This window comes from Rhinatrema bivittatum, chromosome 13, assembly GCF_901001135.1.
Source record: "Rhinatrema bivittatum chromosome 13, aRhiBiv1.1, whole genome shotgun sequence".
Classification (NCBI taxonomy): domain Eukaryota; kingdom Metazoa; phylum Chordata; class Amphibia; order Gymnophiona; family Rhinatrematidae; genus Rhinatrema; species Rhinatrema bivittatum.
The window spans coordinates 71,452,482-71,466,610 of NC_042627.1; the positions used below are offsets into that span (position 1 = coordinate 71,452,482).

General features: G+C 44.7%; 1 protein-coding gene across 8 annotated transcripts in view; it reads right to left on the reverse strand.

The window, feature by feature from the left end:
- AKAP13 (A-kinase anchoring protein 13) overlaps window positions 1-14,129 on the reverse strand; it is a 336,318-nt gene that overhangs the window by 225,053 nt on the left and 97,136 nt on the right. For all 8 annotated transcript variants that reach the window (XR_003852464.1, XR_003852465.1, XM_029575495.1 and 5 more), the window contains exons 4-5: window positions 12,972-13,268; window positions 629-812 (exon numbers count right to left, since the gene is read on the reverse strand). Coding sequence is in view for 6 of the 8 variants with exons in the window: in XM_029575495.1 (XP_029431355.1) it covers window positions 629-812; window positions 12,972-13,268 (481 nt within the window). In the remaining 2 variants the exon portion in view is untranslated. The remainder of the gene's footprint in view (window positions 1-628; window positions 813-12,971; window positions 13,269-14,129) is intronic.

Sequence of the window (14,129 nt, forward strand, 5' to 3'; positions counted from 1 at the left end):
GCCAAACCACGGGGGTCATTTCCCATCGCTTATCGCACGTGATAAGCGGCTATCGCACGCGAAAAGTTCCTTTTCCGTGTGCGATAGCTCGCCAGGGGCGGAGACGGGGCGGCGAGGAGGCGGACGCTGCGATGTCTTCGCTGGCGGCAATAAAGAAAGCACAGTTATCGTTGCCAGTAGCGCGCCCAATAGCGCCACCTTTCACGGCGGCGCTATTGGGTGCGAAAGCCGGCAGCGATAACACCGCGGTGGTGCGATGGCTGCCGGCTTTGGCAGGCCCGCCCCCCATTTTCGCTAGATTCACCATTTTGCGTTAGAACGGTGCATCCAGCCCTAAGTGAATATAAAGTGAATGGTACGATATGTAATGTGTTTTATATATGATTATTTCTAACATTCCTTGCAAGAAGTAGTGAAATCAATTTCAGTATTCCTTGTTTGAAAAGGAAATCATTTCAAATTTTTCTCCAAAAGGAGGGCCGCGTAGGAACTAGTTGATGCAATAAATCCTCAAGATGCCTATCTCAGTTTTGCATGCATGACCAAGCACAGTTTCATAACATCTCAGCTAGCTTTACCCCCCCACCCCCCCAGATCTATTAAATGAAGACAAGCAAAGAGTCCTCACGCGGTCAGGAGCCGATGCAGATGCTGAAATCCCTTCTCCGAGGCCAGGCTCACCGGCGTGGCCCCTTCGTTGTTCTCTACGCCAAGAGCTGCTCTTCCGCCCGGCTGCCGCAACAGAAACCACGCCAGTCGCAGAAGGCCCAGCCTCGCTGCAAAGTGCATCAACGTCTCCCGCGGGACGCCCTCTGGGGAAGGAAACGGCAGGTTAGATATGTGAAACCAAGCCATCTTCACTCACCAAATTCCAGGCACTGCGGCCAAGCCGCTCAGAAAAAAAATAAAATAAATAAAAATGCGATTACAGCACGATTAGCTAGGGTTGAGAGAACAGGATCGCCCTGGTAAAATCGGACCCTGGATCACCTGAACAAATACACTGATCCGTCTATACTGGAGAATGCTCATTGGACCTTCTTCTTTGTGGCATATCAAATCAAGGTGCTGGTTATAAATAAGCGAGCCCATGGACTAGAGGAAGAGAAAGAGCACACTAGCGGCAGAGAAGAAAGGGGCATTGACTGGATTTGCCTTATTCAAATAGATTTAAGGGTCAGAAGTAAAAAACAATTTAAAATTTCATTTCATTTATTAAAATGTATTAATCGCCTAACACTTAACAAGGCCTAGGCGATATACAAGGGTACATACAAAATAAAAACAAAATAAAATACAAACAACAGATTTCAGCTTCACAGAAACCAAGCCGCAAAATACCAAATATTAATGGTACACTTACTATTTTAGACATAAGAGCATATTCCAAAAATTGAATATTCAATTAATAAATCGTCATATATCTTTTAATGAGCAGATTAAGAACATTCATGCAGCCTCAATTATCATTGAACGCACGATGAAGCAGATATTCCTTAAATGCCGTTTTAAATTTTTTTAACATCTTCTAAAGATGTGAGGTCAAAAGGAAGAAGGTTCCATTGAATGGGTGCCGCGATGGAGAAAGCAGTCTCCCTAGTACAGGATAAACGGACATGGCGAATTGAGGGAATCTCTAGCAAATTAAATTGTGAAGATCTCAAACATCTAACTGGATTATAAATCCGTAACAGTACATTACACCAAAAGGAAGAATCTGACGCACGAAGCTTGTACACTAACATGCCTATTTTGAACACTGTAGTCATTTTGGAAAGGCTCTGGTCTTGTCTGGATGTAATGTAATCCTGCACTGTCCTTTCCATTACCCGTACACCGTGCCTGCTGTGTAACCTGCGATAAACTCGGCGGTTTTCCTAGCCCAGGCAGGTGCTGTACAAAAGAAAAAAGAAAAAAAAAACCAAAAAACAGCTCAAGCTGAACACTCAGCGCTGACAACCTGTTCCTCCTATTCTTCTTGCGTTAGATATTACCCTTGACTGCTTATGTGGCCAAACCTGTTTAATGCACAGAACACCTGAGTTTATTTATTTATTTACAAGCATTTGTATTCTGCAGTTCATTACCATGAAGCTGTCCGAAGCTTTCTTCCAATTCTACCTCTGGAGTAAAGTTCACAGGCTACACTGAACTTACACAGAGTTATTCCTAGAGGAATCTTTCGCTAAAAAAATTAAACATTCTAGGCATAATATTTTTAAATTCTGCATGCAAATAACTACAAATCACTGCCCGGGCAATTAATTTAAAATGCAATACAATCATTACTCAGAAATCCCCTAGGAGTACACTGTGAGAATAGATGATAAGGCTGGCCTCTGTCACTCCCACTCTCTCCCTCACCCACTACAGATGCAGACACTCTTCCTCTCATCCCCAAAGACCCATGCCACTTGCTGTCCCCCTCACCCACAGATCCCTGCCACTCTCTGTCTCCTAACCCCCAGACCCCTGGCACTCTCTATCCCCCTCCCCCCATACTCTCACCATCTTGTCCCCACCAATTCCTACCCAATATCAAGGCCAGATTTTCACAACCTATGAGCCAGGGCTGAAAAGTAAATATATATATATTTATTTATTTATTTATTAACTCGCTCTTGGTGGGATGTACTGTGCCTTTAAGAGGTGTTTGAGACCGCAGGTGGCAGACAGGTGAAGCATTAGCTGGGCTACTGCATTTGTACAGTGGCAGCTGAGGACAGAGACAGAGGCATGCAGGCAATGCTGACGTCAGGCCATGCAATGGCCATTTCTGCCGCAGAAGCTGGCGTGAAGCTGCTAGGAGAGAAGAGGGGGGGGCCAAATCATGCGCTGCCCCAGTTGCAGCACTGTTGGCGGCAGCTGTAATGGAGGAGCGCCACTGAAGCTACAGTAACGTGGCTTTTAATCGATGCCCTGTATAAATTAAAGAGTGGGGACATGCAAGGCATGCTGGGAAGTTCAGAACACGCAGCGTTGGGGGCGGGACAGTGATGCTGTCCCTTCTGGCCGGCGGCCCAGCGTTGATGCCACGTCCCACTGGCCCCAGGTGCATGACCGGATGCTGTGCTCACCCCTCTGTAAACTGCTCACCAACCTGCGGAGCCAAGTTCTGCATGAGAGGAAAATGGTGTGCCAAGCCTGCATTGCACAGTTGCACAGAATTATCCCCAGGAATAACGCAGTAATGGCACATAGACCTGTCTGAATTAATACAAGCTTGAAACAGATGACCAGTGTGACCGACTGACATTTTTAATATGGTTATTCATCAGTAGTAATCTTGAAACCCTTTTTTCTTTTGGGGGAAGGGAGGCTCTTTTCCCACTGTTTTCTCTCTGTCTTCAACCCCTTCTCCCTCTCATTAGCTAGGAAGGGCTGTAACAGTAGTGGCGCACCACCTACACCCTAGCACCCAGACGTAACCCAAACCCTAAACTGGAGAATCCAAACCAGAATCCCCCCCAAAATACTTACTCCAAAACAATACCCCCCCAAAAAAACAATATTTATCCCAAGGCAATGCCCCCAAAAACACTCATCACAAAACATCCCCCAAAAAAACATTTTTTTTAAAAAAAAAATGCTTATTATCAATCAGCACTTTCAGTTACACATCAGCTTTTTAGTTGAAGATAAGCACTCAATAACTGCACATCTTCACCGTTCAGAAGAGATTTCTAACTATAAATGAATTCACTGTTCAAGCAACACTCAAAACTACTTAAGAAAGCACCGGATGAAATTCTGACCCGGGACCGAGCTTTGCCCCCGGGCTTCTTCAGGGAGGCTCAACGCAGTCGCATTCCCACAGACGCAGTGGATTTGTCTCAGAAATGAAAAATGCTCCTCTTCCGTAGGATTTTAAGTTTCTCATTTCATTAGCAACCGTGCCATCATCTGGTATTCGCTGACAGAAAGTGCTGTCGTTTGCACGTGCAAGACAGAGGTGGGTTTTGTCCAAAACTGCACCGCGGTCGAAGCAGAGCCCCCTGTGGGTTCAAGCCAGCTGCCTAATTATACACAAACCAATCAGAGCACAAATTAACGTCCTGAAAAATGAAGATGTGCAATGATTGAGTTTTATAGCCACACCAAAGAAAAAGAGCTTGTTTTCAACAAAACACACTCATTCCTAACAGAATGTGCTTATTTATAATATTTAAAAAAAAAAAATTTGTAGGTGAATTTTGCGTTGGAAAAGTTCCCTTTTGAAGTATGTAGCGATTACCACTGTATGATCCTGAAACTGGTGGGGGCCACGGGAAGAGATGGCTGCTGATCAAAATGAACAATTTTTCACTTTTTTTCCTAAACATTTTGTTAAAGTAGTTTTTTTTGTGGTGCTTTAACTTATGGATAAATGTAAGGACTTTGAATTTTTTCTGGGTTTACTTTACTGTCCTTGGGCCTTCGACTGTACTGTCTCATTATCTTTTGCAATAAAGTTTTACAAACCATCTATAAGTTTTTATAGTACAGTCCCCTAAGCCAAAACTGTTAGGTGGTTTTTCTTTCCGTTTATATTGAATTTTAAGTGATTTACAATGTGATATAAAACTCTTCTCCTGTACTGAACTGCAGCAAACAGCAAAGTCTCATACCATGATATATATATATATATATATATATATATATATATATATATAAGAAAAGCAGTTTTTGTGTTTTAAGAATACTCAGCACTAACAGCAACGCACCCAATGGCTTGGGAAGGCGTACATGCACGGTGTCAGGGACCGTTCTTCCCAGACGCACACACACGATGTCCATTTGCTACACACGGACCTCGCAGTACTGGCTTTTCTAATGCATGCAACACAACTTTTATTTTTTTTTTTGACCCAGCATTTTTCTTCGGCTGGATCAAAATAGAAAAAAGTTTTACTCTGAACCGAGGCTGGGGCTGGGTTGCCATGAGCCTTGATTTACCATCTTCCTCTACTTTAAATCCCCCCCTTCCGGCTCTCCCAGCCCAGTCTTTGCATCTTGAAGAAGTGGTCTCTTGCCTGAACAAATCTTTTAGTCGGCCACACCAGGCTCTGTGCAGTTTCAGGCACTCCTCGTGGCACGGAGGAGATCAAAGCTTTAATCGGGTCATGTGGCTCAGTCTGATTTATTACAGAAGTACAATGAGGCTTGAAGTCAACTTGATCTGGGCTAAGCTGTCATAGAAATGACCCACTTAAGATGTCAAAATGCTGGAACCCCCTTGTTAATTTACTGCATTTTCAACATTATAACTTCTCAGGTACAGAAACTGAAGGACACTGGAAGGAAAAAAAGTTGACTGGAGGAAATGACATCATCCAGGCCGTGGGCAGCTCAATCAGTGAGCACCTTCCCTGCGGGAGATTATCTGAGGCAAGAGGGTCAAGTGATTTGCCCAAGGTCACAAGGAGCAACAGGGAGACTCAATCCCTGGTCTCCTGGTTCGTAGCCCACTAGGCTACTCCTCCACTCCACTTCACCCCACACTGCTGCAGACTAGGAGGAGCAGCAACAGAGAGTGGCAGTTCACTCCCATTAGGAGCTTCAAACTGCACAATCATATGTCCAGTGGAGCTGGGGAAGAGAGGGACCGATTGTACCCCTTAAGAGTCATAAATCCCACTTCTGCATATTGTGGGGATGTGGGGAAGAGCGGAGAACCTTCAGCAGCCACTGCTGCCCACTGAGGAAAGCAGGAGAAAGCAGGGTGATCAAGGCAGTGAGAAGCATTTCCTGCCACTGCTGCACACTGAGGAAAGCATGAGAAAGCCGGGTGATCACAGCAGTGAGAAGCATTTCCTGCCACTGCTGCCCACTGAGGAAAGCAGGAGAAAGCCGGGTGATCACAGCAGTGAGAAGCATTTCCTGCCACTGCTGCCCACTGAGGAAAGCAGGAGAAAGCCGGGTGATCACAGCAGTGAGAAGCATTTCCTGCCACTGCTGCCCACTGAGGAAAGCAGGAGAAAGCCGGGTGATCACAGCAGTGAGAAGCATTTCCTGCCACTGCTGCCCACTGAGGAAAGCAGGAGAAAGCCGGGTGATCACAGCACTGAGAAGCATTTCCTGCCACTGCTGCCCACTGAGGAAAGCAGGAGAAAGCCGGGTGATCACAGCAGTGAGAAGCATTTCCTGCCACTGCTGCCCACTGAGGAAAGCAGGAGAAAGCCGGGTGATCACAGCAGTGAGAAGCATTTCCTGCCACTGCTGCCCACTGAGGAAAGCAGGAGAAAGCCGGGTGATCACAGCAGTGAGAAGCATTTCCTGCCACCGTCTCGTGCTCTGCCACTGGCCTGAGAGACAGAGGACAGCTGCACCAAAAATGATAGAGGAAGAAAGGAGGAAACAGGACTGGGGTCGACAGCATGAGGGGAAAGATAGAGGGAAGATGTAACGAGACAAATGAGGGAAGAAAAGGCAGATAAAGAAGAAAACAGGAATCCACGACTGACCTGGTAAAAAGGGAATGAGCCTGGATGGCAGGGGACAGAGGGAAAGGCGAGGCCCCTCCCCCAGGAATCCAGAGGGAGAGAGGGGGGGGAACCAAGAGGGTGGGACTGAGGAACGCCAAGGTGCACGAGGGAAGACCGCCGGGTGCGGATGTGACATTAAACACAAAGGTTACTTAGCAGGACACACAGTCAGATCTCTCAAAAGCCTCCTTCCCCTTTGAAAAGTAGGCTCTCTTTTTGCTGTCCTAAAATGTAAGTGTTTTCTGCACGTGTTTGCAAGAATCATGAAAGAAAATAAAGTGTAAAAGAAAAGCAGACTAAAAGGGGGTCAATTTTCAAAATTTTTATGTGGGTAAACCCATGCAAAAAAGGCCTTTTGAAAACTGCTACTCCTCTCCCCACTAAGGATAAAAGTGTCCACACTGTGAAGAGCAGCAGACGTTTACCTGTGAGGAAACAAAGAGAGCAGGGTTCGTACACGAAGGGATGTAATTCTGAAATCCTCGTGCACAGAGCTTTACCCCCGCCAGCCCGCATTTTCAAAGGGGAAACTCTGTGAGCACTGCCTTTTGAAAATCAGACTGCGGGTGCCAGTGCCGATTCTCTGCCAGGTCACCTTGAGTTACCAACCTGGAGTTTGTTTTGTTTTGTTTTTTTTTAACTTTGCTTCCTTTTCCCTTCTGCAACTGGAGTGGGTGGGTAATAGAGGCCACTGTTGGCCTCAAACTTCAATTATGACTGCTGCGGCAGTCAAAAAAAGCAAACAATTTATTTATTTATTTATTTATTTATTTAGAACTTTTCTATACCGACTTTCCAGTAACAGAATTACTGATCAATTCGGTTTACAATTTGAACAATAACAACAGTGACAAGTAAATGTCTTACAAGGAACAGGAAGAAAATAACTTGGAAATAAATATGTGGGTTGATTACATAAAAAGTACTATATACAAATAGTACTATATACAAATATATACAAAGCCTAAAGGTGGGTAGAGGCACTAAACAATGGCGTTGGACTGTCAAGAGGGTGGGTATTGGGATTTGGACTGCCAAGGAGTTGGAGTTGGTTAGACAAATTCTTTTGGTATTCCTTGTGGTATTTTGGGGGTATTCTTTGGGGTTTCAAAGAAGTTCCAGAGCTAATGTTGGGAATTATTAGAAAAGGAATGGTTAATAGAACGGAAAATGTCATAATGCCTCTGTATCGCTCCATGGTGAGACCGCACCTTGAATTCTGTGTACAATTCTGGTCGCCGCATCTCAAAAAAGATATAATTGCAATGGAGAAGGTACAGAGAAGGGCAACCAAAATGATAAAGGGGATGGAACAGCTCCCCTATGAGGAAAGGCTGAAGAGGTTAGGGCTGTTCAGCTTGGAGAAGAGACGGCTGAGGGGGGATATGATTGAGGTCTTTAAGATCATGAGAGGTCTTGAATGAGTAGATGTGAATCAGTTATTTACACTTTCGGATAATAAAAGGACTAGGGGGCAGTCCATGAAGTTAGCAAGTAGCACATTTAAGACTAATCGGAGAAAGTTCTTTTTCACTCAACGCACAATAAACTCTGAAATTTCTTGCCAGAGGATGTGGTTAGTGCAGTTAGTGTAGCTGGGTTTAAAAAAGGTTTGGATAAGTTCTTGGAGGAGAAGTCCATTAACGGCTATTAATCAAGTTTACTTAGGGAATAGCCACTGCTATTAATTGCATCAGTAGCATGGGATCTTCAGGGTGTTTGGGTAATTGCCAGGTTCTTGTGGCCTGTTTTTGGCCTCTGTTGGAAACAGGATGCTGGGCTTGATGGACCCTTGGTCTGACCCAGCATGGCAATTTCTTATGTTCTTAAATAGCTATGGCAATTGCCCTCTGTATTCTCTTTAGATCAGTAAGCATTATTTCAGATTAAGTTCTATACATTCTGAATGATTCTGGAGGGCATATGATTAATTCTTTTGTTATGGCATGCAAAAATTAGAGAGACATGGGTAGGGGGTCCACGAAACTTCTTGCGTCCACGATCCCTAAAAGGCTGGGAACCCCTGTTCTAGAGTGTAGAAGGAATTTGGCAAGACAGCCAATCCTGTTGCTCCAATTTGCATATCTCAAACGATGTAGTAGACAGGAAGGAGCCAATAAAAAAAAAAAAAAAAAGAAAAAAAATTTTCCCATTGCCAATAAAGCGATTCATTCTCTGTAAGAGAGTGGTGAATCACAAATTAAATATTATTATGTAGCTGCACAAATTATGGCACAAATTTTCAGCAGTGAGCTTAACCCTAAAGCTGCACACACGGTTTCTAACTCGATTTATGGTTTGACAATCGGGTGGTCACACAGTTAACTATGCGCTCGGGTCCAAAAATTCCACGCACAAATCCACTGCACGTCCCCAGAACTTACACACACAGAGGCACCTGAAAATCCACTGAAGCACACATAGCAGAACGCCTGATTTTACACATGCAAATGTACCCTGTCATGCGTGGCTGGATGAAAAGGAAGAACTTGCAATTTTATTTCTTATATCTTGCTTTACTTTCATTATCTTCGGTGGCGGAGCAGTAAAAAAAATATGCACACAACCAAACTGATCCACCCTACGGAGCACTTTTTCCGGAAAACACAGCTAAATCACTGCTGCTTCGATTTGCAAGTTGTCTTTGCTGCAACACCGTTGTAAACTGGGTGTCAGACATCTATTTTTTCCAAACCCTGACAGTGCCCCTCTAATGCTTCTACTGGCAATACATTAAGCTCCTTAGAACAGCAGTAGTACTTTATATGGAAAGTGCTCATCCCCTTTTACCTGCAGGTAACAAATACTTCTAATAGGATTACCTAACCCCTGAGGTATGTGAGAACAGAACACCTTTGAGCTTGGATAATGGAGTTGCCACCAGAAGAATGCAGAATCTCTCCTGGCAATAAAGCAAGAACAGTGAGGAAACAGCTCGGGTTAATCCCGTAAAAGCCTCATTGCCTTGCAGATCCAGTTTCGCAACTGGATTTTGTCTTTATTCATCAGGGCCTCGGCAGAGAGATGTTAGGCCCTAGGAGAAAGGGAATTATTTACTTTTTTCTCGCTACCAGTTGGCCAGCTCTCGACTGAGTCCAACAGGATAAAGATCATACAAGAGACTAAATGCTCAGTAGAATCTTTATGGGTAGGAATCCCAGGTGTGTTGGGTAAGAGTATAGTGATAGGAGTATAGTACCTGCCAGCTGGCCAAAACGATGAGACGGACAATGCTAAGAGAAATCAGGGAAGATAACCAATTTGGCAGTGCTTCAACAGCCAGCAGACCTCCTCCTCTTCCAGCTCAACGATGGGCAACCCCCTTCAGCCTGTGCAGGCCGCTGATTTTGCCACTCATCCCACCAGCCTTCCTGGCTTGCCGACCACCACCTTTCTCTTCAGTTCATGCAAGGTACTGGCATCACCTCCTCCTCCTTCCACTGGTCTACCGGGGCCACTGATGCATTGTGCAAATGCTAGACTTTTTAGTAATCCACGCAGTTACGTAAAACTGCCTCAACATCTGTCTTCTTCGGAACCCGAGGCCTTGCTGGATGGTACACGGCTACAATCAACCTGCTGGCACTGATCCAATTTGTTTCTGGCTTCTGAACTCGCCTCTCCTCATTCGGCTTCAAACGATTCGGAAATATCAACCAGTCCCGTTGTTTCTGCTCCTCTTTGCAACGCTTCCTCGAGACCCCACCTCTCATTCAGGCATGACTAATCGAGCCTAGAAAACATTTTCCACATAGCAGGCCCCACTCGATGGAATAACCTCCCTGAGGAGTCAAGAACTGAAATGGACTCTCTCCATTTCAGAAAGCTCCTTAAATCCCATTTTTTTTTCATCTCGGCTTTTGCTGACTGTCTATCTTAGATCAGGTGCCGGTCCACATATAAAGCATGAAGTAATTAAAGTAAACAGTCATCTTTCGCTGTTAGTATTTGTTGAATATGAATGTTTCTGCTGTAGTCCGCTGCGACTGGAGGATCAGAGAATATAAGTTTCCTACATAGATAGGAAGATAAATCTAAAGCTGCCTTTGAGAGCGTTCAACAAAACATCTTTGCCCAAGATCACTACTGCGCCTATACAGCGCTTCATATAGGGGTTTCCAACAAATACTGGCGAGACGGGCGCTAAGCAGTGGATGTCAAACCACACACAGTAACTGATCACACTATGGAAACTGAAATGGGTCCAGGGCTTGGCAGTGCATATTCATACTTAGCTCTCAATGTGTTCTGTATTAAACGGAATAACTCAAATACTCAGATAGGAGCTGTGGTTCAAATCTGGTTTATAATAATTTGCTTTATTTCTTTTTTTTTTTTTTTTTTTTGAGGGGTAGGGGGTGGGAAAGCGGTTCCTACAAAACACAACAGCAAAACATTCAGGAAATATGGAAGAGGAGGAGAAACTGGTGGCACTGTTTGGTGAATTAAAAACAAACAACAGCACGGTATATAAATATATATGTAAATAAATAAAATAAATAGATAAATCTTTCTACATATACGAATGTGCTTAGTTACTTCAACTCAGGGCAGTAACCGCAAAAACGCAAAATATCTGTGATCTCAGCCTAGAATGCGTAGCGCTTTGTAGGAAAAATACAACCTGCAGAGAATCCAAGGGAATATACCCAAGATTATGAGAACCACAAATATGCGCTGGAAAATAACCCTAGACAATTAAAGGTGGATTTTAAAAACCCAAGCATGCTGAAATGAGGGGAAGTGAGTGTCGGGCTACCGCACGCCGAGCAGCTTTAGGGGGGATATGATAGAGGTGTTTAAAATCATGAGAGGTCTAGAACGGGTAGATGTGAATCGGTTATTTACTCTTTCGGATAATAGAAAGACTAGGGGGCACTCCATGAAGTTAGCATGTGGCACATTTAAAACTAATCGGAGAAAGTTCTTTTTCACTCAACGCACAATTCAACTCTGGAATTTGTTGCCAGAGGATGTGGTTAGTGCACTTAGTGTAGCTGGGTTTAAAAAAGGATTGGATAAGTTCTTGGAGGAGAAGTCCATTACCTGCTATTAATTAAGTTGACTTAGAAAATAGCCACAACGGTAAAATGGAATAGACTTGGTTTTTGGGTACTTGCCAGGTTCTTATGGCCTGGATTGGCCACTGTTGGAAACAGGATGCTGGGCTTGATGGACCCTTGGTCTGACCCAGTATGGCATGTGCTTAAGTTCTTCAAAGCCGCTGGGATGCGCGGGTACATGCCGCTGCACGTACAAATAAAAAGCTGCACAAGGAGGCGGGGCATGGGTGAAATATGTGCATAAATTGTTACGCGCACTGGCACGCACCAGGGCTTCCTGCCGCGTAACTTTACTTCTGCTGCGGTTGGCGTGTAAGTGTTAAAACAAAAATATAGGCAGCTCAGCGGGGTTTTAAAAGTTAGGGGCTAACGGGGGCTATTAAACTAGGGGGATTGGAAAGTCCTATCCTTTAACTGGGCGAACTGGGAATAAACTGGGAAAATGACCCTGGCGTCAGCACGTGTGGCTTTTAAAATTCCCTCACTTACAGGGTAGAAGCGGGATTTGCACGCACAGTGCACTCCCACTTAAAATTGCGCACACGTGTGCGTGCGGTCAGACATTTCTATAACATGCGTGCATATACATGCGTGTTCGCCCTGCCTCCACCACTCAGGGAGGGGGAAAGGGTACACATTGCGGAATTATGCAACTACTTTTACCGGCGGGGAATGTGGGCAAATTTCCAAAAAAACAAAAAAGCCCCTTCTTTTTACCCCCGCTCAAACAGCTTCTGAAAAAAAAAAAACTGTCGTCACAAGGAGAGGGACTCGCTGGACAGCTTTGTGCTTAATAACGAAATACTCTGACCGCTATTGGAGACCTGACAACACAGAAATTGAAACCACACGCAAAAGAGGTTTTGTTTTGCTCAACTGGACTTCTGAGAATGCATTTCTATATTTCAAATATGCTCCATACCGAATGCCACTAGATTTGCTATGACTTCTTTATACAGATTTACAGTCTGGCAGAAACAGGAAAGGGGTCGTACGTATTCCCTAAGATTAAAAAAAAAATAATTCAAATGTATTTCTCTGGAAAACCCTGAACTGTCATCAAAGGGCTATGGAAGTTGTTAAATTGCATTTTCTGCTGTGCCTTGTAAATCTTCTCATTGTGATCTTTAAAAAGTTATCCTGAGGGGGACTGAAACATCTACCAAAGAGGAGAGCGGTGCATGAAAACTTCTTTGCACTGTCAAGCATGGAAGCTAAAACATGAAATCTCAAGATAAAGGCCAAAATGCCTCCCCGTGGAAGTGATCATGGGTGAAACTTCATAAGATCTGAAGCTGCAACAAAGTATCAAGCTATCTGCTTGCTCTACAATGGAGCATTTTTCACCAGTACAAACTGGTTACTTTTGGACAGTGGATACCTTTCAAGTCATGTATTTACTACAAATGTAATATCTGGGGGGTTTTTTAAAATGTGCCCTTACCATGTAGGTCATCTGTCGTTCCTAAGACATTCCATTTATCGGGCAAATTCAGATGCTGGAAGGCTAGTGTGACCTTCTCATCCAGCAAGGTTGCATCTCCAGAATACGGTCTTGATCTGTCCAGAAACCTGGTGAAAATTAGAGCCTGCTGGTTCCCGGCGCTGGCTGCAAGGAACTGGGCAGATTCATACGCCTCATCCTCAACGAACTGAAAGCTGTCCTCCGCCACCAGCAGAACGGGAAACCCTTCCCTAGATGCACAGAGTGACACTTTCACGGTCTCACAGCAGTCGTGACCTGCAGGAAGAAAAGAAGAGGTAAGAAAACAAGAAAATTCACTCTAATTCTAGGCTTTAGTCATCTATCAGCAATTACATCTTTTTGAATCTAAACGTCAAACATGACCCACTACATGCTGCTTTGATGGAGAAGAGAGGTGATAAAAGTTATTGGGTTCACAGCAGTTCACGTGTACCGATAAAAAAAAATCACACTGCTGACACCTCGGCCTCCAGCCAGGTTTAACTACACTGCATTCACTTCCACCAACTAACTATAAGTGCAGCTGACGAGCATAAGCACAGGAGGGAAACATCTCTTAGCCCGAGCATGGCCACCTGACTTGTAATGCGGCTCAGAGGTTCATCTCCGATGATGCGGCTGCTAGGGAGGAACCTGGCACTCTGTGCATCGTTTAGCAGGTTTCTTTCAAGATGCGCCATCACTGGAGAATTTAAAAAGAAAGACGGGGGGAAAGCGCCGATAGCATGAAAAGTAAACCTGGAAGCGGACGTTTCATTCTAATGAGCTTATTTCAAAACTTCTACTATCTTTCTAGTGATCGGGTATGTGGGAGGGGGGGAGGGGGGAGAGATGGGGGGGGGGGGGTCTGTTATTTTCCATTGGCACTTTTCTCCTGCCCCTTTAGACCACGGGGTTACCCAAACTCGAGCGATGCAACCCAGTCAGGTTTTCAGGATTGCCGCACCGAGTGTGCGTGAGAACTGTCTGGATGCACGGGAAGGCACGCGTGCAAAACAGACCTCGTGCATATTCATTGTGGTAAATCTTGAAAACCTGGCCGAGGTGCAGCCCTCCAGGACAGAGTTGGGGGACCCCTGCTTTCGACTTGCTGCTCTGTTAAAACTGGCTTCAAGT